General features: G+C 44.5%; 2 protein-coding genes across 2 annotated transcripts in view; both read right to left on the bottom strand.

The window, feature by feature from the left end:
* Nucleotides 1-14,480, bottom strand: part of adgb (androglobin) — a 59,702-nt gene extending 45,222 nt beyond the window's left edge. The window contains 9 exon segments of the mRNA XM_030345079.1: nt 3,052-3,117; nt 3,884-4,062; nt 5,335-5,421; nt 6,992-7,131; nt 11,891-12,076; nt 12,575-12,646; nt 13,295-13,393; nt 13,504-13,663; nt 14,277-14,480. Of these exon segments, the coding sequence (XP_030200939.1) occupies nt 3,052-3,117; nt 3,884-4,062; nt 5,335-5,421; nt 6,992-7,131; nt 11,891-12,076; nt 12,575-12,646; nt 13,295-13,393; nt 13,504-13,663; nt 14,277-14,353 (1,066 nt within the window). The 5' untranslated portion in view covers nt 14,354-14,480.
* Nucleotides 14,481-14,945: 465 nt separating this feature from the next.
* On the bottom strand, nt 14,946-26,074 carry rab32a (RAB32a, member RAS oncogene family). Its single transcript, XM_030345078.1, has 3 exons — nt 25,668-26,074; nt 18,305-18,582; nt 14,946-16,037 (listed from the first exon to the last, which is right to left on the bottom strand). Exons 1-3 carry the CDS (start codon nt 25,879-25,881, stop codon nt 15,888-15,890), a joined length of 642 nt encoding a protein of 213 aa, XP_030200938.1. The 5' UTR covers nt 25,882-26,074; the 3' UTR covers nt 14,946-15,887.
* Between the last annotated feature and the right edge of the window lie 245 nt (nt 26,075-26,319).

The raw sequence follows: 26,319 nt of genomic DNA, 5'->3' as shown, positions 1-26,319 counted from the left end.
ACAGAAAATCAATTTAAAGCACCACAATGCACGGAGCAGCAGAGGGAGAGGGACAGAGAGAGATAGGGAGAGAGATAGCAAAAAGGGAGCGAGAGAGAGAGAGCAAGCGGGAGCAAGAGAGAGGGGGAGAGAGAGAGAGAGAGAGAGAGAGAGAGAGAGAGAGAGAGAGAGAGAGAGAGAGAGAGAGAGAGAGAGAGAGAGAGAGAGAGAGAGAGAGAGAGCTATTGACTGAGCTTTGTGGGACACATATGGATGCTGCACATGAAGTATTGAAGTGCAGTGCAAGTGGCTCCTACAGTGTATTGTGATCCATGCATCGCAACAGAGAGGACAATAGGTGGGTGTGTGTATGTGTGTGTGTGAGGGTCTTTGCTTGTGTGCATGCTTTTCAAGAAACCCGCCGGGTTTCCACTGCCTGAGGCACCAAGGAGCAGTAGATTGGTACCGCTTTCCATATTAATGTCACCCCATGATGTTAAGCCTCTACTCGGTAATTATGGAAAACAAGTGGGATCGCGACAGACGAAGCACAGCGGCGATTAGTGTCAGAATAATAAGGTGGGTGAATACGAGAGCGGAGAGGGGCAGCCAGGAAAAGAGGGGTGGGATCCAACAGTCTGCAAAAAACATTTGAATCACACCAAATGTTTTTGTTCCTCTTTGATCAAAACAGGCAAGCCGGTTTCCAATTTTTTCTGGGGCTCACGAAAGCAATTTTCATGAATGCGAGTTTGATAAACACATAACACACTGCATTGGGCTATCAAAACACGATTACATTTTTTGACACTAATGCTGCAGGAAAAACACTAGCAATTTCATTGGTTATTTGATGGTTGGTTCTTGTATCAAAAAACATGGCAGCTACTTCGTATGGGAAGGGTGCGAGCAACCCGTGTTACACGGCCATTAGACTCAACATGCAAGTGTCCTGCCAACGCAAGCCGCAGTAACAGGACAGGTAGGTTTTAATTATACTTTGTCGCGGCAGGGAGCGCCATCATTCAATAGTGATTAGTGTTAAATGTCAAGCGTTTGTTCTTGTCCCGACTAATTTAATGCACCCCCGCGGCTGGTCAGCTCCGTGCGCCACTCCCAAGCCTGTGACCTGAGAGATAAAAGTGCTGGTAGGGGACGGGCGTTTCATCAGAAGAGCCTATGTTCTGGTTCCTGCTCCCTGCTGCCCTGTGAACTGCACTTGACTACGAGCCCTCGGGGGTTTTGGTACACCGAAGGTGTGGACGATAAGCCCCGGCCAGCCGTCTACCCCTGCTGGTGTATGTATCCGAACCCGGCAGCCTCTCCAGCCCCTGAAGCTCATTACATACATGTAGGACAGGGATGGGCAACTTTCATGATAAAGAGGGCCACATTTTTCATCATAACCATCGGAGGGCCACATGACTGCACACTTCAACTAAACGTGAGCTGAGAGAAGCTACACAATCTTGAATTTGGTAGATATGATTTCCTGTATTCTGGTGCATTTTGGGGATGGCCACTACCTAAAAAATCATCCAGAATCATAACCTATGTACGGTATGTTAGTTTAACCAACATACATTTATTTAATGTTTTCCATGCTCAAACAGCCACATGAATGGTCAGTATTTTTATCAGTGCAAAGGGCTCACATACATCATCATTCAATGAAGTCAAGAAACTGAAAAACAGTGGCCCAACATTAAGTGTAACAACTCAATGAACTCAAACCCAACAAGCAGTTGAGGTAGTTGTAGTGGCGACTTAAGTGGATATCTTTAATGACTGATATCGCTTCTAAGCAAACTAGACGCATGGGTTTGCCTTCGAATTCTATGAATTCTTCTCATCTTTCTTGACTGAGTTTTCTGTAACTCGATCAATTATTATTATTCTTTTTTTTTCTTTTTTTTTATTATGTGCGGGCCTGACTGAGTGAGGATGCGGGCCGCACTGAGTGAGGATGCGGGCCGCATGCGGCCCGCGGGCCGCCAGTTGCCCATCCCTGATGTAGGACGATACACCTTTCCCATTTCCAAACTTCGTTTGACTTATAAGTCGCAATATGTATCTAGCTTGCAGCTTATAATAACCCGGAAATATCTGTAGTCAATGTTGATCGATAACAGTGATTTAAATAACTTTATCAATAAAATCTAACTATAACTAAGAATCGTACTATTGACACATGTCAACCTACCGGCCAAACTAATTTTATACTTTGCGACTTTAAAAAGCTTTGCTTGTTATGCTTCCATTATGGCACCAATTGCCCTCCTGACATCTCTGGAAGGAGGGATCACTCTTCTCAAATGTTCCTCCTAGCCCTTTGGAGGGGGTTAGGGTTAAGGTTGGGTGGCGTTGTAAGGGTTAGTGACCTGTGAAGCCCTTTGAGACCGTGACTGTGATATACTGAGCTTGGCTATACAAATGCAATGGGCTTGACTAGGTTTGAGGGAGGGGGCAAGAAGTCAGAAAGTGATGAAAGATAACAATAACTGCCATCATGTCAGGTTGATATGGATGTGTGCAGGTGTATTACTGCCATGCGAGGATGGAATTATTGATTGTAAAGTGTTTCCAGAGAGAATATGGAGTTTCTGTATGATGATGAAATATTCATTGTCATGCTCCATACGAGTTGAATTATGGATGGGGGAGGGGAGGAAAATAGGGTTTCGCTCAAACATACTAGACGTATGGACCTCACTGTACGGTTTGTGCACATCCACACACACACACGCACACACACACACGCACACACACACACACACATACACACACAGACACAGACACACACACTCCTGGACAAGCCAAAGAGCTTATACCAGTGTGCTTGTGTGTGGCCTAAAGATAAATAAATGAATCACATGGGGGAGTGCTCTCTAGCCAAGTCTGAAAATGTGTATGTAAGGGTGGTGGGGGGGTTAGGTTTGCATATTTCAATGTGTGAAGAAAGGATTTCGCGCGCGCGCGTGTGTGTGCGTGCGTGCGTGCGTGCATGCGTGCGTGCGTGCGTGTATGTGTGTGTGTTTGTCCGTGTGTGTGTTTGTGTTTGGGCACACATACTATCGGTAGTGGGCAGAGTGGTCTTCTGGTCTTTCCCTTCCTCCTTCCCTTTTTTCTTAGCCGAATCTGAAATTCAAATCATCATCATCATCATCATCATCATCTTCATCGGGACCATCATCCTCATCACTACGGGGAAAGCCTTAGCGTGTAATCGCACCTTGAGTTTGCTCAAACAAATGGATTGTTCCCAAAGTGGAGGCTGATTAGATGAAGCCGCGGCCCGAGAGACTCTAAACCAGGGGTCTCAAATTCGCGGCCCGGGGGCCAATTGAGGCCCGCGGGATGATATTTTGTGGCCCCCTACTTGACATCAAAGTCTAGTGTTAGGGCGGCCCGTGCGCTGTTGTCAAACGCACATTTTTGCTGAGTGGTTTGCCACGCTATTTTATCACTTGTGATAGGGTGACCAGATGTCCCGGTTTTGCCGGGACAGTCCCAATTTTGAATTGCGTGTCCTGAGTCCCGACAAAAGCCGAAGGACACTAAAATGTCCCGGTTTCCACCATCCACTATAAAATGTCCCCTGTTGTTACATAGCCAACGTGATCTTATTATAGCCCGATCATTATCTTAGACTGGGTCAGTTGTGCTCCTTTTTTCTGTGGAACAATTGATGCGGCCCAGCCTGACCCAGACTCTACCTCTACCCAGGTAAGTTGAGGTTGAGACCCCTGCTCTAAACCGATTGATTAAGACACTGACTCACTTAACCAGACGCAATTGAGGGTGCGAGTCGCCCGTGTGAGCTCCTGCATGATTGTTTGTGTGCTGGAGGAGGAGGAGGAGGAGGATGAAGAGGGGGTGCGATGAAGAGGAGGTGCAACTCTACCTCTTTCAGTGTTCCTGACTGGGAGGGGCGACACGGTCTTGGTGTCGCTCATGCGGGAGACCCTTCCTACGGCAGACTCCACAGCCTCGGGTTTTTCCTGTGCACAGCTGGCCTTGGCGAAGGTGAATTTGGGAATGTTTTCTGTCAGGTATTCCCAAATATTCCCCAGATTCCTAGATCTAGAAAAGAACAACAACAAAAAAAGATGTTTATGACCAATTGATTAGTTTAAGATATTTTATTTTTTCCTGAATCACATTGGAATGGGAATGGAGTGGGAATGGGACTGAGAATGGGAATGGGACAAAAGCTAACCCTGAAAGGCACTGTATAACAAGTATAGGACTATAACGTTACGGACTTACGCTCACAAAGAATCCGAGAGATCACAGTATTGAAGACACAGTTCAGCTCCTATATATCTGTTGTATATTTCAGTATTTTTAGGGATACACTGAAACATCTGTACATTTGCCTTTCTACCCCAGATTCAGGGGAGCTGTTTGATTCTAAATTCATCGTTGTGTGTCAATAAGGGGAGTTTGCATGGTTAGCATTTTCTTTCCGGTAGTCTCTGCAACTCATAGGAGGCAGCTAACAAAAAGCAAATGCTCACACAGCAGACACCCCCTATTGACACACAATGATGAATTCGGAATTTAACAACTCTTCTGAATCTTGGCAAGCGGGCAAACATCAAATTACATATATCTCACTGGATCCCTTAAAATTGAAATAATATTTTTTCAAATCCAAAACAAATCTGTATAGCATTACTGAATCCTAGAAGCAGCCCAGCTGTTTCTAGGACTCAATTGGACTCAAGCTTTACCTTGCCGTGATAGAAACAGTAAACAACTACTACTTTGCAGACACTTACCTTATGTATCACCACCATTTTATTTGCTGAGCAATTAGAAGGGAGGCAAGCAATACCTGCATGTAATACCAGACCAGTTTGGGATCAGTTTGTACATATTGAGTCACGAACCTGAGCCGGGATAGTGCTCGCTGCCAGTTGATTGGGTCTCCAGGGGGAGAATACCTTACAACAAGCTAACCAGCTAAGGCAGGGGGAAATCTCTTCCCTGCTACACTCCACCACTGCACCACAATTAAATTTATATTTTTGACAGATCGGGTCGATTTTATAACACCACACTTCTTTTTCTTGCTTTACTGCCCTAAGCACATTATTGGCATGGTTGTCAAACACAGTGAAGGCAATTGGTGTTTAGCCTCGCTAGATTCATCCCGGCAGTAGCAAAACTCCATATGGCATTGGTTCACCGCCTCTTATAATACCGTGAGTGACCACAATATTAGCATCGGTTGGACCCCAGCGGGAATGAAACCCCTAACCCTGGCAGTGTTAATGCTAATTTCTCTACTAGTTTCCCTAAGACTGTCCAGATTGAATGTGAAGGAATGTGAAAAAAGGATTTATGTACTTGATGGGGATTATCTCTGGAATGCAGCCGGTGAGGGCATGAATGAAGGTGAACTCGCCCATCTCCTTCCTCTGCTCGGACATAGCACTGAGAGAGAAAACAACACAATAACACACATAACATTTATATACACCTGAGAAAAAAACAACAACTACAACTGAACACTCTTTTACTGCATTGTCACCTCATAGATTTGAGGTTACACAAAACAAAGTGTTTACATTTTTTCCCCCCATCATTGTTATCATCTGTAGAGTCTCTTTGTGTTTACGCAGTACCCAAGTCACATGCTGAAGTATTTCATTGTGTTCTTTATTTAACATTGTAATGTTCAACCAACTATGAATCTACACATTAATTGAAGATTGAATAATCTTCCATCAATGTGGGTTCAGAATGCTGTGATGATTGGCCCTCCCAGCATCAGAGGTGTGACAGAAATGTGTGTGTGTGTGTGTGTGTGTGTGTGTGTGTGTGTGTGTGTGTGTGTGTGTGTGTGTGTGTGTGTGTGTGTGTGTGTGTGTGTGTGTGTGTGTGTGTGTGTGTGTTTTTGTGTCTGTCACTTGATGGTGTGATCTCTTCTATGGATTGTTCCCCCCCCCAGACATTCTAAGACAGATGGTTGTCTCAAATTAGCCCCTTCGGGAGTCAGGAGGGGCCAACAGGTCCAGTTTGTGGCCTTAATCACCAATCGAACTCAATCGATGGAACTCCGTCAAAACAACAGCTCCATCCTCAACAATGGTCCAGGGAAAAACCACAAAACGTTGACCATCAACACCACCACCACCACCACCCCCGACACCACGTAAACATTTTTACACAAAAAAAAAAAACAGAAATAGAAAAGATAGAGCAGCAGGTCTGTGACTCTTTGATACTGAACTGCCGAAGCAGTCACAGGGGTAAGGTTAAAAACGGCTTGAAGGTAAAACTTCCATCCGCCGTCACTGTGGCTCATGAATGATGCACCTGCAGAAAGAGAGGCTTCTTTGTTTCCTGTCTCGGATGAAACATTTATGTCTCCACCTTCTGCAGACACAGGAACAACCACCTAGACACAACGCGCTACCCATCACTCACACTCTCTCACCCTATCTCTCTCACACACACACACACACACACACACACACACACACACACACACACACACACACACACACACACACACACACACACACACACACACACACACACACACACACACACACAGGCTAACTGTCACCCCGGCAGAGTAGCTCGGAGCAGAGCGCATTATGTCAAATGGACATTTCATCCAGTCAGCAAGGGCAATGCAAGTCTCTCTGTGTCTGTGTGTTACCAGGCTCCACTCCAAACTTTACCAACGATATGGAGGTGCTAATGCTAACACATAGCGTATGAGCGTAGAGGCTACATGGATAGGAGTCCTACCGTCTGCTTGTAATACTGACCTCGGTAAAAGAGGTCAACACTAAGCCGGGTCTACATTAAGACTGCATCAGTGGCTTAAGAGGATTCCACTATGTTCCCACCTGGCATCTGTCATAGTCCTCCATGACAGGACCAGGCAGTTACAGTGCAACCATTTAGCATTAAAGTCGTTTTTTTACAGTAATCTCACTTTGTCCTCCAACACCTGTATTTTGTTGGGGTGGAGCCACATGCAACCACTCACTCTGTGTTAGCCAGCTTGATTAGGGCCTTGGCCAATAGCATGGGCCATAGCTCCCCTTCGGTGGCAGAGGCAGGGAGGAGCATGTTGTCCTCCTCATCGAACGGTATGGTGTCGTCCACTGTCATCTTCCTCCAGCAGCCCTGACAGACACACGGACACGAGGAACCATGGTAACCTCAACATATTACAATTTTAAAGATAAATAGATAGATAAATCATTTAATAAAAACCTGTGAACACTTGCACCAGTGTTTCCCACACATTGACGAGACTATGGCGCCCCGCCATAGTCTAATTTCGGCCGCCATAGTCTCTGCGTGCACATGAATTATTATTATTATTAATTATTATTATTTTTTTTTTTGCTCAGACGAAGTTTGTGTCGCTCTCATTGGGATTGCATGAGAGCAGAGGTGCTGCATCCCATTAGGCATACCAGGCAATTGCCTGGGGCCCCGCAATTGCTTGGGGCCCCGGGCCACTACAAGGGGGCCCCCTAGAGCCAAAAAAATAAAAATAAAAAATCGCTACATACCCCCCCCCCGTCAACAATTGCTCCATACCCCCCCCCGTCAACAATCGCTCCATACCCCCCGCCCCCCCGTCAACAATCGCTCCATGCCACCCCCCCCCCCCCCATAGTCTCCAAAAATTTTGTGGGAAACACTGCTTGCACTGTTACATTAACACTTACTACACTTACCGCTCTTCAATATGGGAACAGAATAAAGTGGCTTGTGCGGAGCTGGTTGGTCAGGGAATGTTTTACTTCCTGTTAATGTGAGAATTCAAGAACATCAAAGTAGACAGTGTCCATTGGTGTTTCTGAAAAGCCCTCGGTCTGGTCCTACTCCAACTCTATAAGAGCCTCTCGTCCAAACTCATTGTGGTACATTTAGTTTTACGTGCTGTCCACTTGACTGTAGTACCATCCACTGGAAGTCCAATCCTCTCGTACAGCAAAGCCCTCACAGTGCGACGCTTAAACAACATGCAGCATCTTGTAAACACATGGGGTTTCCAAGTAAAAAATTAAATAACTAATTATGTACAGATCATAAAAAGCCTTTACATAGACACATTTGACAAACGTGAACGTGTAGTTGATGAAATTCCCTCCTGACTCAGGTTCCAAAGAGCATAACAAAGACCTGCAAACAGGAAAAAATTTAAAAAGGAATCATCGGTCCAAGGACTGATCGGTGTTTCGAGATACACGGCTACTCGAATTCTGAGCTACCCTGGTGTTTTTGCTCAAAAAAGCTTGACTTACCTCGAACTTAACATAAGATAGTTCGTTCAAATTAGGGCTGTACAGTATGGACTGAAATGTATATCACGGTATGATTTGAGGCATAGACGGTAACGGTATTATATCACGGTATGTTAATTTTAACTTCTAATTTCGATATAAATACTTCTGAAGGGGTAAAATACTGGTTAGGCAGCAAAACTGCATAAAAAAAATGAAAATCTTTTCTCAAGTTACTTCCATCTTTGAAAAACACTGATGTTTAATGGTATGGATTTCTTTCTCCACTTGCTCACGGACCTTGCCGTAGGTATAGTTATGGCATCTCAAAATGGCTGAAATGTGTGTGCGGGCAGGTAACGCATAGGTACCTGTGATCGAGTGTTTTGCCCATCTCTTTAAAGCCCTTTCTATCGACATTTTGTAACCTTACATAGGTAAACAGTGACGGAGCTTGTTACCTCGTTCCACCGCTGGCATTTTGTCGTAAGGACTGGCTTTGGAAAATGCCTGTGGAAGCAAGGTCTGATATGCAGAGACAGCTTCACGCCAACAGCGTCTGTCTCGTACGGTGTGGAATGAGACGAGAGCTCATGAAGGGACTATCGCTGTGTTCCTGAATCCTCAGACGCCAGCCTTCCGAGTTGCACGTTTGACGTCGATTCCGGTCTCAGAGCATTCATAGCGTTCCTGTTTGACTTTGTGATTGTGGCATGAAATTGGCAAGTCGCTGTTTATTGTTAGCTACATTAGCCTCTTTAGCAAACCAGCCCGAAAACAAACAACACAACTTTACATTTTATTGCACGCACAATACAATGTAAACAGCCATCCACATTAAACACTGGCCAGAAAGCGCTACACACATCTGTACACACCATGGCTTTGGCATACATTCTCAGTGTCGGTGCCCCTTCGTCGAAGTGACCCTGAAAAGGCTCTTTGACATCACAAAATGAACAGGACGCGAGTTCGGACTGGAGCACAGCAGAACGTCACAAACTGGTTGGTGGAGAGTGGCAACAACGTAGGATTACACTAGTTTCTCTAATTAGGGTATTCCCTTAGTTATAATGAGAAAATGTCATCTATTATTATGCTCAAGATCATATAAGACATACCAATAAAAAAAATAAGTAATAAAAATAGATTTTGGTTTCAATGTGAGTCATTTTAAAGCAGAATAGTTTCCAAGCAATCCATTCGTACACTACATCACACAAACCTTTCCTTTAGTTTCTTTATTCCAGCCATTGGCTACTCATTACTTGCATCACAATGTATCATACAACAACACAGTGATTCTGCTCCGTCATTGGCTGATTCATGCGGGCTGGTAAACAGATTAACGGCGCTGTGTGATATGTCCTCTCGTGGCTATCTATGATTAGAGTTTCACACTGCTGGTAGAAACAGCAGGAATTCAGGGACCACAGGCTAAATTCTGACTATAACTGTTCCCAGCTGTCTTAGTTGCCTATCTATTGCATCACCGTGCAAAGGCTACAGAGTCCCAAAGCTTTAAAAAAACATTTCATACTCTCCTCCCTTCATAAAACATCCCTCACTTTCATCATAGGAGACTTACTTTATAAAAGCCCTGCCTCTTTTTATCTTGCACTCCCTCACGGAAGATTTTACTTCACAGAAGATGTGACAAAAAAAGGTGAGGTTTCCCTTCTTATCGACCTCTTGTGTCATTTCCGTTGAGGGCTGGAGCAAGAATGAGAGGGCAACAACAAAGGGGCTTGTCCTGTCCAATAGCCAAAAGGGCTACATCGATACATCAGTTATACAGTACAGGAGGACAATAAGCAGGTTCGATTCGAACAAATCTGTAATCTGTAGGACACAGTAGTAATGGAGGGCTAGGCAAGCCTGCTAGCAATAGGGTGAGAGGCTTTGGATGTGTTGGCGTGTGGGGTGCTTGAATCTCACTCTCTAACCATCTGGTGGAGTGCTATGGCATGCAGCGCCGGTTGACGGTAACTATGTCATGCCTGCTTGTCTGGGGGGGGGGGGAGGAGGGAGGGAGAGAGGAGGGAGAGAGGGGGGAGAGAGAGGGGGAAAGCATTCTACTGCTAGAGGGGGAGCCTATTCCTTTTAGGCTTTGCTTGGGAGCACTGTTGTTGATTCATTAAAAAGACAGGCTTTGCTCGAGTCTTTGTGTCTGTAAATATACGATCGGCAACAAGGAACTGAGGAGCACAAGCCTGCCACTTTCACACCGTACTGTAGCATAGAAAAATGTGATGACCTCTTTGAACAACCTTCCATCCAACAAACTGACAGGACTAATGTCACGGCTGTCACTGCTGTCGGCAAATGTAACCCAACTGTGACATTTCAGTTAAAACTCTATTCTCTATTTATTTGTGTCACACAAACAGTACCGTTTAGTTTGGCCCGGTTTTGGTTTGGGAAGTTTTCAATTCTTGTTTGTTTTAGTATTTTTCCTGGAGCAGCCGAGGAAAATCTCAACATTGAAACTCAACCAATCTTAAGACTCACACAATCATTATTGACATTCGAAATCGGTCCCAGACCGGTCTCTGACTCCAGTTAAGCAGTGTTTCCCATACATAGACTAATGTGTGGCGCAGCGCCACAGAATGAACACCGAGCGCCACAAATTGATAGTGTTTTTGTTGTTTTTTTACGCGAATTTGAAATATAAATATCGTTCCGTTCATTCATCTCCGCATAGCACTCTTTCTCCCTGTCATTCTCATTCACACACGCACTCCCACACAGAGACAAGCGTGCATTCATGCCAATGGTGCGCAGATACACGACCACTTATTGGATAAACCCGCGTATCACTGATACACTGCACACGCACTGACAGCGGATTCGCCCGCACCTCCTCTTAACGCGCCTACAAAGGAAAACCCGAAGCAGCGGGATATTTGCGATTAATATGAAATGCGGTTATAGTTTATATATATTGCGGTGTTAGGCCCCGAGCCCGTTGTGCCGGCGATTTGAATTCGCTCTGCAGCAGGGACTGGAGATCGTGAAGATCAGGAAGTGGGCCGGTCCACTTTGAAATGTATTTTGTGCACGATTGCTCGATTACGCGAATCAGGGAACGCAAACCCCCCCCCCCCGTCAGGACTCCATGTCTTACCCCCCCCCCCCCCCCCCCCTCCTGTCAGGAGTCCATGTCTAATCTTCCCACCCCCCCCCCCCCCCGTCTAGAGTCAACGTCCTACACCCCCCCCACACACACACATTGCTACCTGGTCTGTGGGAAACACTGAAGACGCATGTATTTATCAGCCAATGTGTAAAGCCAAGCCTTTTTCTGCCTGATAACGGCAGAAAGATTGATGATGGGGAGGACCTCATTCCCTCCTTCCCAGGTGTGCCTCAGACATTTCGTTTTTCCAGCTCGGAAGGTCAAGAGTAGATGTGCCCTCCTTCTTGTACGCTTCTCAATTGACATTTTGGATTCAAGAGAACCACAAGCATAAGGGAAGTGATTATTTTTGGACTGATAATGTGTGTGTGTGTGTGTGTGTGTGTGTGTGTGTGTGTGTGTGTGTGTGTGTGTGTGTGTGTGTGTGTGTGTGTGTGTGTGTGTGTGTGTGTGTGTGTGTGTGTGTGTGTGTGTGTGTGTGTGTGTGTGTGTGTGTGCACCTCACCATCCAGAAGAGTTTGACCACGTATTTCCCATAAGCGTTGTAGAGTGGCGTGTGACCGCTGGCCACTTTGCACAGAGAGTAGATGTGCTCCCAGGGCCTCCACCTCTGGTCTGCAGCGCCATCAACACCACCATGGCACCACAGCTTCCACACGATGCCGATCTCACTGATGATCCACCTCATCATCTGCGAGAGGGAAGGGACATTGACTTCAAGTTTGTTGCATTGATATAGCACATCTGAAATAACAGTTGGTTGACCAAGGTGCTGAAGATACAATATTAATATAAGAGAAAAGAAAAACACAGGTCACACAATCAGACTTGTAGCGTTTAAAGGAGCGCGTACATAGGCAAGTTTAAAACAACACATAAGACACATATATCAAATAGAACCAAAGGTTACAGATGAGATATATGGGTTTAAAGTTGACTTTTAAACGTGTCACCAGTAGGGAGGTAGATTCATCACAATCCATAAGGCAGTCAATCCATAAAATCCCATCGCTTGATGCTTCGGTTGTTTTACCCGATTCCTGACCGATGAGCGCCGCGTGCCACATCGGAGTGACCACCATTATCTCTGTCAGATTCACACTCATACACTCAGTAATTGTTGACAGATAACAGGGACGGACAGACATATGATTAGACCCATACCGATACACATTCTGTCTGATTTTACCTCACTGCCAATCAGATGACCGTTGGCTGGGATCAAGTCAAATGCTGCAACAGTCTCAACAACTGTAGGAGTCTGTAAAAAAGCAAAGTATATATCACACTCTGATATGATGTATACATAGAAAAACTGAACTGATAGAACCTATAAACAGAGACTGAGGACAGAAACATGACATATCATTTTAAATTTGCTGTCAACTCTGAAGTGCTGTGTTAGCGTTGGCGATTAGCTTACTGGGATGGGGCAAATGTGTGACACCAGAACAGAGAAGCATGTTAATAGATTAATCTATCTAGCTGCCTTTGATCTGTCTAGACTTGAAGTTCAAAGTAAATTAATTTGATGTGGAGAAGCGATTATTCTCTCTACGTCTAACAGATATCTATCTATCTTAATGCTATGCCCTTTTTGTCGATTCCTTTCTGCCCGTTGGTAAATGTTAACCTTTGTATTAAACTACACATGAACCTTGCAGATGGTTAACCAGTTTACACATTTTTTCTGTTGAACCAGACACTCTTTAGGACCTTTTTATGACCTCAGGTATGTAGCTGTATGTAAGAAAAAAGGCCTGACGACGTAGTGTACTGAGACAAGATAACCCACTTCGTCTACCTATGAAAATTCTTTATGAACAGAAAAACAACCCCTTACTCTAAACTCAACAATTTACTAGAGTAAGGGCATTTACAAAAATACCTAAAAAATTTAACTTGTTACCTTGTTGACAATGAACTCTGACGGGCGTTTCCATGAGTGTACTTTTAAAGATGAAGGCAGGCTAACTTTGCCTTCAGGCTCTTCATAGAACATTGTAGCCTAATGAGAATTACAGCATGCAGGACATAGTTAGGTATTACCCATGCACTGTTATAATGAATGAGACTATTTTTAATAATGAATGATAAACATAATAATATTTTCTGCACCACACTTGGACTCTTGCCCAGTTTTCCATCTTTGGGACCTTTGGCTCCATCCCATTTCTCCCCGTTGACTTCTGCCTCGCTCCACTCCGGCCAGACAACACACCTACACCTCCTGAGCTCTCCTAGGCCATCAGAGACGCTGCCTACCAGGGATCCCGCTCTGAAACCACGTGACGCAAACAGCCATCTATTAGGATTGTTCCTTCGACATTAACATATCTCAAGTAGCGTATGACATGCTGTGCGTTTGCATGCAAAGCTTCGTAACCAGCATGAGACTACCGCAATGCCATGTCCCGAGGTGTTGTGGACAGTAACTAAACCTCAGAGAGAGTGAGTGAGTGAGTGAGTGAGTGAGTGAGTGAGTGAGTGAGTGAGTGAGTGAGTGTGTGTGTGTGTGTGTGTGTGTGTGTGTGTGTGTGAGAGACAAGCTGGGTGAATGAGTAACTGAGTGAGAAGGGCTCACTGTCCTAGGGCTAGAGCTAACGCTATGAAATCCCTTTTTACGAGTTAATGATTGTGAAATATACATTAGCATAGTTTAGCGTTTTCTACTACCTGATAATAAAATATATCAACCAAGGTATTATATGGCAGTTTAAATGGCAGCAGGACAGAAACGACATATCTTGCTGGTTAAATTCAAAAAGAGATGTGACTAGGCTATTTCGCTAGAAGACAACAGAAACGGGTATGTTTACAGCTGACCAACAGTGACCAATAATTAAGCTAGCGAGGCCTACTTGTACTATTTGTTGTGCCGCCAAACTTACTCCTTAGTTGATGCCTGGCCTTGTGATGATGTCAGTCGGCTCGAAGACTCTCTTTTCTTAGGCGGTCCCTTGGACATTGCAGTTGGTGGAATGAAACATACGAATACAACTTAATGAAAGGGAAATCTCCGGCAGCAGAATGAACCCGAACAACGTACAGAAATACAGCCGCGTGCGTCTCTAACGTTTGTTTACATGGTTGGTTGCTAGGCAATCTCCTGCAACTCCCGGAACTCAAAATACAGGGATCATGTGATGGGATCGAAGGGAGACGGATCCCTGGGGGCTCAACCATTCAGATCTGTATCAAATTAGCGTTTATATGGTGGTTTATATATTTTCATGCACAATTCATTAGTTAACAGTTCCCGGAAGATATTAGCTTGGACTACCTCTCATCTACTGATATTGCTGACATAAGTTTCGGCCTATGTACAGTATAGACATGGATTCAAAAATGTATACAACAGTCATTGGTTAAAATGTTTATTCTTGTAGACGTTTATTCCATATATTACATGTTAAAATGTAATAGATGGTGTTTTTAAATTACATGTTTAAAAGATTTCACTATACAGAGATTACTATTCCCCATGTCAAGAGATTATAATCCTCTGTCAAATGATCTTGTTTTATCAGTACACGATTTAACACATAAACAAACACCAGTTAAAATACATATTTTAGACATTTATTTTTTTACCGTTACAAAAAAAACCTTCATTTTATTCATTCAGACCTATTTCATAGCAATGTCCTTTTGTGTCCTTCAGTGTAGGGTCTAGAGAAAACACTGACAATGTGACACACCTATATATTAAAAATAAACCCCAAATCAACACTTCTGGAACACTATTTTACATGCTGTACCGTCATGAAAAGGCTAGAACGAAGAACTCTGGGAGGAAAAACTATTTGTGGCTTGAAGACCAAAAGACATGACAGACAGATGCCCATTTTCATTCAATTATTTTTAACATGAAATTCTTATTGATTTTAATAGATACAGATGGATTTAAAACATTAGGCCGGACATTTATAAAGGCATTTGCATCCATTTAGTCCGCTTTTCGGGTAAGCCTCTCAATATCGTCTGCTTTGTCAGACACAAAAGCAATGCGTCTGACGGGGAAGTGCGTGAGATGGATGAATACTGATCAAAGAGACCGGGGGAAATACACCCTGACAGTTTGTTTTCTCAATGACGATGGATGTGTCAGTGCCATATTTTCAGCACCTTTAACATTCGTCACAGTATAATGGCTCGGGGGGGGGGGGGGGGGGGGTTCTGGGTCAGGGAGAGAGGCAGCAAAGATTATAATTTACAAAAAAAAGGACAAATCTTGAGAACAGAATGGAGTCATTTGTATGCATATCATCTTAAACGCTGCCTTTTCCTCCCCAAGCGATTTATCTGCATCTGTGGTTGGTGGGGGGGGGGGGGGGGGGGGGGCAATACATTTGGCAGTGCAGTGGAACAAAGAGACACATAGTCCATACAGGCCCTAGGTCACACAAGGACAAGACACACCGCCGCATGGACGCATGCGTAGGCATTGGTAGGGCAGCAAGGTTCTGGGTCTGCGTGGGGGCTGGAGGGCCGAAGCGGCACTAGCAGCAGCCGGACTTGCTCTCCGCAGCCACGGTCTCCTGGTGCAGCTTGATGCGGTCTCCGTTGGTCTCCTCGTAGGGCAGGCCCTTGTCATTGGCCAGGATGTTTTCTACCAGGAAGCGCGCCGCCTCGTCCACGTTGATGTTGTCCTGAACGAGAACACGAAAACATGGCAAAAAGGTTGATGGTAAAGAAAATTATAAAAACAGGCCATCACAAATACAGAAGCCCTCAATGGGAAACAACAGAAATGGGAAATTACTAAGTAGAGTCATTACAAAATGAATAGCCTCATTACATTATCACACCGTTTAATAGTTTACACTTTGATCTCCCATCGCTTCACTGTGTTCTCATTAGTAGCTGCTTGTCAAAGAAAAATTTGACTTGAAACCATAAGAACGTCTGACGCTACAACACAACACATCCCATTCTGCTAGTTTTATCTAAAGTATTTTTGTGGGAGACAGTCTTCGGGATACAAACACACACCTTTCTGTCTTTTTCTTTCTCACTCACTCACTCACTCAGCAACTCATACACTCGCCTTTTATGACACACACACACACACACACACACACACACACACACACACACACACACACACACACACACACACACACACACACACACACACACACACACACACACACACACACACACACACACACACACAGGTTTAGAACAAAGAAGTTTCCACAACACCTCAGGACATGGCATTGCGGTGATCTCGGGCTGGTTAGGACGCTTTGCATATAAACACACAGCATGTCACACGCTACGCATGCTGACGTCTGCTCCTCCTTCCTTGCTAGTCGGGAAGCTGTCTGCTGCCCGGCCACTTCAACCCCCCCACCCCGTAACACACATCACATGACTCAGCATGGGATGGGTTTTGATTACAGTCACACGTAATGACTACAGAGCCAAAGGGAGGTTCCAATACCATGCAATGAGCCAGCACTGCATGCCTGCAGTCAACAAGCCTGAGGTGTGTGTGTGCGTGTGCGTGTGCATGTGCGTGCGTGTGTGCGTGCGTGCGTGCGTGCGTGCGTGCGTGCGTGCGTGCGTGCGTGCGTGCGTGCGTGTGTAAGAGAGGAAGAGAGGAAGAATAGTCATAGGCCGTCAAATAAGAGTTTGGGTGGTTCCAGTCATGGAACAAGCCCTCGTGAAATGTCTGAACTCGGTGTCAGGCAGAGATGTCCCCTTCAAATGAAGTTAGGCATCTCTGACCGGTAGAAGTGTCACATGCAGCGCTCGCGGCGCTACGTCTGTCACGCCGTCCCTGGAAGCAGTCAGGTTCACACAGGGGTTTGGGGACCAATTGGGATTTATGTTTGATGATGCTGCCATTGAAAGAAAATGTGGAAAATTGGTTGGAAATATATTGCGGGGGGGGGGGGGGGGGGGGGGGGGACATGTTACTTGTTAGCCATTCTGGACTACAGCTTGCAAATTGAACCAATGGGTAAAACCTGACCAAGAGTGTGCTTATGTGATGAAAGTTGCATTTACTGTCCAAAGATGCATGGCTACACAGCCCATGAAACAATGAACCTGCAGTGAACAGGTTCTGTTCAATGCATTTCTTTGTTTTAAAAGCACAAGCTGATTGCGGTTTAGCATGTATGTTTGTACAACGCATACTTTTGCGTTTTGTGCATTTTGATGAACTGTATCAACAATAATTCAGGATACCATTGTAGACACCCACGGCTCGGATAAACATAGACATTAGCATGTGTTTTTATTTGTATTTAATCCGTTTAGATCTTAACTAAGACTGATCAAATAAGTGTGTGTTACACAAGCGGTATTATGACCAAAAAAATTTGTTTCAGCTGTTTAACTCAACATGATTCCTGAAAAATGACCCCAAGAGGGGTTTCTCTCAGCCAGTATTGGAACTGGCTTTGCAAGGCAGCTTAAAGTCTATCTTGTACTTTTCATTTTCACTGGTCACTAGCATCACTGTTTATAACGTCTATTGTGGATTTCAAAGACATTTTTTAGAAGGGGATTCATTAAACATCCGTCACATTGTTGGTGTGATGGGATGGGATTCCAACTGGCTGTAAAAATATATACCTCAAATATAGGATATTTATCTAATTTGAATGACACGTAACATTTGTGAACTCTGATATGCGGCTTAAACTGTACAATTTGCATGGACAGACAGGAATTATTATGCGATCCTGAAATGGCTTGTGGTTCAAATTTACTTCTTTTTTTATCTCCATTGACCATGGCAGGTATCACACGAGATTCATAACAGTGAATGACATTGTATTTCTTTTTTACAAAATAGAAATTATACAACAAGTGTGTGTGTGTGTGTTTGTGTTCTATTTCCAGAATGCCTGATCGTTTCTAGAGCGAGTCTTTCCCAGTCTCTCTCTCTCTCATATCTCACCTTAGCGGAGGTCTCAAACCAGCCCAGGAAGCCCGTCTCCCGGCAGAAGTTGTCCATGAGCGACGTGTTGCTGGTGGTCTCCTTCTTCTGGTCACACTTATTGGCCAGCAGCACCGAGGGGATGGGGCTGCCGTTGGCCAGCTTCACCTTGCTGTCCAGGTCGTGCTTCCACTTGGACACCGCCTCGAACGTGGAGCCCCGCGTCACGTCGAACACCACGAAGGCCCCGACAGCCTCCTTGTAGTACACCCGCGTCATGTTGCCGAACCGCTCCTGACCTGGTGGCGCAGGGTCGCTCAGAGGATTTAGTGCACCAGTACGATTATTCACTTATATCATAATAATAACAAAATAAATGTGTTTTCCGGAAGAAGCTTGTTGGCATGAGCAAAGGAGCAAACGCCTACCGTATGAAGCACTGCCTACTGCTATGTTGGAAACATTTGTAGAAAAACAATGACTCTTAATATTAAGAGGGAGATTTAAACTAACAATGACCCTGGATAGGTCTGATGAAGATTGACCACGTCCTCTCGGACACAGTCAGGCGTGAATTGGTCAATAGAATGTAGATAAACGGCAGAATGGGCAGGAGCTATGGCACTAGTTATAAATTAATAGGATGGCAGCTTCAAAGAACTGTGTGGTGTTTCCCCTGGAATGTTTGGGGATTTTCTGCTTCAGGTTATACATTTTTATGTAACAGATTACAACTTCGTATGCAATTGCAAACCGGAACAACAGGATTGTGGATGGGGAATTCCACCTGGTGTTTCCTCCAAATATAAAACCAATAGAGGAACCGGCCTCTTGAGCAAGACATGAATAAATGAATTAATAAATAAATACGATTTTCTTTCAGCATACCTTTCAATCTCTTTAAGTCCATGAGGCACTGAGGGCCGTTCTTTGGTCAGGGGGGGAGGGAGGGGTTCAATGGGTAACCCTTTGAGTCACATCAAGTGGTGGTCTGCATTCATCCCTACCTGTCTGTTCACATTATCTGTTCTCAACTTCTCTACCCTCAAGTCTGCCAACAAGCAGGCAGAGACAGAATAAGACCCTCAAGTGTGGTTTAACAAAAGGTTGAATACTAGTTCTTGACTAAAGACACCTAGGGAGCACATGCTCACAACACTTACAGTAGACTCAAAAATGTATCCTCATTGGAGATGTAAAAATCAGACACATTATCCATCTATTCTATATTAAGAGCGCAGTTGTATACATGACTGAAGAGAGAATTCACAGTAAATGTATACCCACAAGAGGAGACGTCACACTGTCTAAATTTATTTTAAGCATCAAATAAAGTGTTGAGTCTATCAGGTAATCAACCACTGACCACACATATTACATACATTAGCTACAGTCTCGCAGCCACATATGATAGATTGATAGATTCATTATCTTCCTTATGATACATTCCCAATAAGACGGCTGCCAACGTGAGGGTTACGCAACAATCCCAGACCGCGGTCACCGTGCAGTTTGGCCAACATTCAAGTTCCAAATACCAAAATAGCAGCGTTGAGGAACTGCAAACAGACTTCCTTTTTTATGCGCTTTCACTGCACTAGCACCACAATCTCTTTCTCTTACAGCCGGGCACATATGTGACAGGGTAGGGGTGTGAGCAAGCCAGGGAACATGCACCGCAGGGCCTAGGGACGCTGCCAGTAATTGCTTGTAATTGAGTGTCTAATTTTAGCCCCCGTAACCCCAGGTGAGTTCAGGAGAGGCATGACACAGTGGAACGGAGAACCGCTACCACGAAGGATAAAGAACCTCTCTTCCAGGGCTCCGGGAGCCTCCGAAAATTGCTATTTTACATCATTCATGAAATATTATAAGTTTCACTGCTGACAGTAGACAGCTTTATTAAAATGAAGTGAGAATTTAAACCAAAAACAAACCTGTACTAATCGAAGATATTTTTCAGAGATTTCTTTTGGGGTTTTTATTTTGTGGCTTTAAGTGAAGTGAGAGGGGTAGCAGCTTGAAGGTTCTCGACTGCAGAGTCAACGATTGGCAAAACAAGAATCACTCCCCTGATTGTTGGAAATGGCAGCTCTTTGCTTTTCAATAAAAAAGGTAGGATGTGACAGGGGTATCATGCATAGCTTTGAGAGTAGATGAATACATAATGTTATGGTTTATTGGGTTCGGTGAAATTCACTCAGGCTAGCTGGCATTGAACAGAGTACCGCTCAGAGGTCTATGAGGAGTCTAAATTTCTTCCGCACCAAGGTGAAGGAAGAATTGCGGTAAATGAATAGCGGCTACCAATGCCGTTTTTCTTGTTGTTGGACTCGAGGGACGCTGCAGTGAAATGTGTTGCTCTCCAAGTGTATAAAGAACACAGATTGGCGCAATCAATGAAAGGGTGGAAAGTACAAAGGGAGGAATGGACGTGACTTTCAAGCAGTGTTTCATCTCACTTCCGTAAACAGGGTATTAACTTATTGTGATCTGGGGTCATCATTAGAAGATGATTAAAATGATGACGAGATGCATGCCTAAACACAGCTATACCCATACACAGTAAAGTCTGAAATACATAAAAGCTTTGCAAGGTTCATTAATGTTGATCGGTAATGATTATTTTTAGGTTATTGAGGTGCTATTGGGTAGGAGTCTACAACCCTATAAGTGACAGCCAGCCCCACCATATCTGACATTGACCAGACTCGTTTTAGCAAACCCCACAATGTTCAATAGGAACATAAGAACAACGGATGCATCAAGCTCAGCAGCAATCTAGATTGCAATCTTTTATTTGAATTATTTCATTCAAATTCACTGAGCCATACTCTGAGAGGGTTCATAACTTCGGTAACTTTGCCAACATTGTTGCATATGGAAACTCTTCCTAAGGATACTAAAAATGACCTCACGAGTATAGTTAGATATAACTGTTTATTAGATAAAAATGTAACTGTGTGTGTGTGTGTGCGCGTGTGTGTTTCCTTAATTGCTTCACTTTTTAAAACAGAAAAACTTAATGAATATAGCTCTTGCTGTTTGGAAAAGCAAACAGTTGTTTAATTCATTCCTGAGGGGAAGCTTGGTGGACGACCGCATGCACTCAGATTGGTCTTGTGTGCAAAAATGAAAGATTCCTAAAGCTTTAAACTGTCAAAATCCACAGAATCCTGCACTGATCCGGGCTATCCCTGTAAGACCATGAGCATCAATGACACTTTTGAACGTGTGAAACAGAAACACCTCATTAAAAGAAAGCCACTGGTTAAAGACACGATTGGATTATCATTGTGTGTGCGTGTGCGTGTGTACAGACAGAAGTATCATCATTATCCATAGCCCTAGCAACTCCAGTCTCCTGCGCTTTATAGGCGCAGTGAACAAGTCTGTGGGTGGGTTGCCATAGAAACTGTCCAAGCCAGACATCGCAGTAGCAGACACAGCAGTCTTCCCGTTTGTTGGGAGGCAAATGGCTGTGAGACTTCAAACGACAACCCCCTTCCCTTACACCACCAGAGCTACCATCTCTAACTCTGAAATAACATCAGTGTATTGTACACTAAACTAAACCAAAGTTTTGCTTGCAGCCCCCACCGAACCTAGAGAGACCTGCAGAAAGGCTGATGTACACGTGACCTGCATGTTTAAATCCCAACAAACAGCACGTGAGAGGTGACCAGCGCATCCAGAATGCGGCAGCGCGCCTCGTCTTCAACCTACCGAAGTTCTCCCATGTGACCCCCCTCTTCCGGGACCTCCACTGGCTCCCTGTAGTAGCTTGCATCAAATTTAAGACGATGGTACTGGCATACAAGGCAGTCGATGGAACTGCTCCTGCCTACCTCCAAGCATTGCTAAAGCCACACACCCCAGCTCGATCCCTCCGCTCAACTACCTCAGCTGGACGTCTGGAACCTCCATCGCTAAGACCGTTCAGCAAAGTCACAACTTTTCTCGGTTTTGGGACCTCAGTGGTGGAACGAGCTCCCTGCCGCTCTCAGGACCGCTGAGTCGCTCACTATCTTCCGAAAAAGACTCAAGACTCACCTGTTCAGAGTCAAACTCGACACTGCATAGCCACCCCCCCCCCCCTTCTGGCCACCATTGTATTGTATTGTATTGTATTGCATTGTATTGTATTGCACTGTATTGTATTAGAGCACTTAACTGTGTAGCAACTGCTGCTATCATGGCTGTAACACGGGAATTGATTAGCCTAGCGATTGTAGCCTTGCACTTGGTTCTATGAACATCCTTTCTGTACCGACAGCGATATATTGATGCACTTCTTGTGACAAATGTACTTATTGTAAGTCGCTTTGGATAAAAGCGTCTGCTAAATGCCCTAAATGTAAATGTGACCTTCTATTACCTTCTAAGTGCTGGTAAAATAGTTTGGATTGAGGCGACATCTCCTAAGTTTGAAAGAGTAATACGCACATAGTTCAGCTCCCCCCAACTAACAGTAAAACTCCACTGAACCCATGGCTGGTGGTTGTCTCTCTCTCGCTGTTCGGCTCTCTCTCTACATAAAGCCCTGGCACGAGGCGGCCCAAGCCTCTTTACTCCATGCCACAGTGTAATCATCCTGTCCCCGGCACAGGGGAGTGCACAAGAGGGCTGCAATTCTGGGCTAAGACCGGAAAGGGCAATTCCCCCGTATCACATGCTTCCACTGCCACCACGGGAGCCCGTCCTATTCCCAGCCGTGATCACCATCATTCCACCAAGACCGTATCATTATGAAAAGGAAGAAGTAAAGAAAAAAAAAGAAAGGACTAGATACATCTCTGGTCCTTCTCCCTTCGGAAAAGTCTTCATGAGGAGGAGTTTGCCATTTCCGAACAATTGAACAGCTTAATGGCTGGTCTTCTTAATGAATGAATCAACCTCTGACTTCCACTATGCTTCCAGCGGATGTTTTTTCCCTTTTTTTCTGTTGGTATTGTTAATAATGAGTACTCAGTATTCATCTCCGCTGTAGTCAAACATTCTGTGGTTTATTTTATTATTTTTTGTCCATCTTGGGCTGAACCTGTTTGGATAACGCCTGACTCAAAACTTCTTGCACGACTCGTCTCGACGAATTATATCCATGTGTGAGTGTGCGCGTGTCTCGTGTATTATTCACCCTCTCCGTTCTTCTGATAGAGTGGTATCTGGGAGTGACAGGCAGACTGCCTCCCCTGGCATGTCGGTCCTAGATGCCTCTGCTTGCCGGGGCCCAAAACGGTGGCAGAGTTACTTTGTGTTTTGTACTTCAAACCGGCAGCTGCCAATCACACCCACACCCATCCCATCCCCCACGGTAGACAAGCTAACCGTTGTGACAAGCCCCTTGACGCATATCCCATTCGCCTGCGCCCCAAAGTTAGCCACGCCGCGAGCAACGAGGTCCAATCTAAAAACAGCAGTCAACCATCCTGCTGCTCTGATCCGTCGCATCTTATGGGAGGGACTCGAACTTAAGCCTTTGGGACGACAAAACACAACTACGATGCAAGCAAAGAAACACGATCAACCTCTTGGAAATACTTCCAGATTTCCATTCACGTGTTGTGTATTGTTGCTTGCTATGTCTTATTAGTGTTATAAAGACCAACATTGGTGACCCTCACACACACACACACACACACACACACACACACACACACACACACACACACACACACACACACACACACACACACACACACACACACACACACACACACACACACACACACACACACACAGTTGAACCATGAGTGAGAGGGCCTCCAAACAGGAATCCCATTCTTTACAAAGCACCAGCAGGTCTCTAATCTTGCGGCGTGATAAGCATAAGTTCTAGTGTGACATCTTCCGGTGCGGTCTCCTTGAGAAAGCTCAAAGGAGTCCAGTATGATACAGACTTACAGAGTAGAGGAGGGTATATCTTGGTGTACTTCAAGGCAACTTTCTCTTCCTGTCGAAGTGCAAGTAGAGAGGCTTGATAGGTCGAAGCCTTGTTTTATGTGCCTTCATGTAAAAGTATTTGAGGTTCCTGTAATCCATCTATTGAGCTACTGAATACATTTACACTCTTAAAGAGTCACAGTTAGAGGCCTGCTACAATAATGAACTCAATAAAACTAGAGAAAAGGAATAAGGAAAGAACATGGATGGCATAACTTCTATCCACATATAAAAATAAGCTCTTTTGAACCCAGCTTGCCTACTTATGAATGATTAACTACATCCTTATGCACAGAAGGGGGTAGGTTACTAAAGGTGCTCCATTGTCCGAATTGGACTTCATTACACAATTCTCTTTAAATGGGGTGGCTAATTCAAATCCAACTCAAACACAGTTCAGTCCACACACACACCCACACCCTCACACACTTAAAGTGACGTATGATGATTGCAATCACATAGTCTGTCAATATTTTCAAATAAACATCCAGTGGAAGCGACCAAAATCAAAAATAGTATTTACTGTGGCAATAAACCTATCCATTTAAAATGTTTTTTCTGCCCCCTAATTAAAGGTGAAAGTTATATTCTAACAATAGTTGACATAATGTAAAAAAAAAAAAGAGATAAAATACATGGTTGTCTGTAACCTGACGAAAGTTACTGAATACCTCTCAATTAATGCTAAAATACTACAATCAACCAATCTACAATCTTGAAATGTTTATGTTATGATCATGTGATGTGGAGAACCCATAATGGAATGCAGCGCGCTGCAGCCAGTGTTGCCAGATTGGGCGGAAAATCTGGTCCTATCTGGCAACACTGCTCCCCACCGGTCCACATAGCGCTCCTCTGTTCAGGGCGGAATAACGTGACCTACATTCCTCTGCCAATTAAGCGGCTCAGGGCTCCCATGTACCCATCGCTCCAGGTTTTAGTGATACAAATGGGAAAGACCATTGAGCGATGTATATTGTTTACATATTAAGAATCTTAATATGCAAATAATCAATGTTTAAAGGCAGGCTCATATCTTCATTTAAGATATGAGCCTGCCTTTAAACATTGATTATTTGCATACCGGTATTCGCGTGTAGGTGTGAAGACGCACACTACAATGGAAAACGTCGTTCCTCTGGAGGAAAGCCACGGTTTGAAACATTACTTTAGTGTCACAAATACAAACTTTCGCTTTCTTTTGCCTCATTTGGTTTCAACCAATCATGTTGCTAGATGCGTGGATCTTTAAGCGCGTAATTGGCAAACACACACTCGGCCAGCCCTAGTAAACTGTAACACAAAGTGTCAGTAAAAATGTCTCATCAAACACTTAGTATTTTCCGCCTCCTTAGAAGTTCTGCCATGACAAAGTAAGGTTGCTGAGTCCGAGATTAGTTAGCTAAACCGGGAACCCCGCAACTTAAAAGAAAAGGCTTACCAGCTATATCCCAAAGTTGTAACCTCACCAGGGTTTTGCTGTCCCAGTTGATCACTTTAAGCGCAAAGTCAACACCAATCGTGGCTCTGTAGTGCTGGGAGAAAAGCTGATGCACGTATCTCTTGATGATGCTCGTCTTCCCCACGCCTAATTCCCCGATCACCAACACTTTGAACAAGTACTCCTTGCATTCCGACACCGAACCGCCAGCCATGGTGAGGGTAATCGAAACGAGCGACTACCAACTGTGAGATATGTTCCCTGTTTTACTCGTCCTCTCTCATGTAAAGTGACTTTGAGACGAGATCACTTTAGAAGTTTGTATCCAAAGGCTGAGGAGAGAAGATGGAACAGAGAGTAGACCTACGTACAGCTCACCCCCACCCACTTACAACCACCTGATAAGTCACAGGACCCGGAAATGTCTAGCATAACAGATTGCGGGGGCCCCGCCCACCACTGAGGAGCGTACAGTAAGAGCACATCAGCGACTGCTGCCTGATACTTACCTGGGGTGCATCACTCCATTCAAGCAAAACTCATACCTTCATTGATTACATTTTAGGGTTTTCAGATATTCTGTGCACTTTTGAAAACAGATTTCTATAAATTTAGCATTTTTTCAGTCCCATAATAAACCGTTTGTTTTGGC

The sequence above is a fragment of the Gadus morhua genome, chromosome 21 (genome assembly GCF_902167405.1).
Source record: "Gadus morhua chromosome 21, gadMor3.0, whole genome shotgun sequence".
NCBI classification, from domain to species: domain Eukaryota; kingdom Metazoa; phylum Chordata; class Actinopteri; order Gadiformes; family Gadidae; genus Gadus; species Gadus morhua.
Note: the sequence above shows the minus strand (reverse complement) of the source record. Positions and strands in the feature narration are given on the sequence as shown.

Coding starts and splice junctions, on each gene's coding strand:
- rab32a (XM_030345078.1), bottom strand. CDS start 25,881: ATGGCTGGCGGTTCGGTGTCGGAATGCAAGGAGTACTTGTTCAAAGTG. Junction 18,583..25,667: donor ACAACTTTGGGATATAGCTG/GTAAGCCTTTTC, acceptor CTGCGCCACCAG/GTCAGGAGCGGTTCGGCAAC. Junction 16,038..18,304: donor GGTTTGAGACCTCCGCTAAG/GTGAGATATGAG, acceptor GTTCTCGTTCAG/GACAACATCAACGTGGACGA.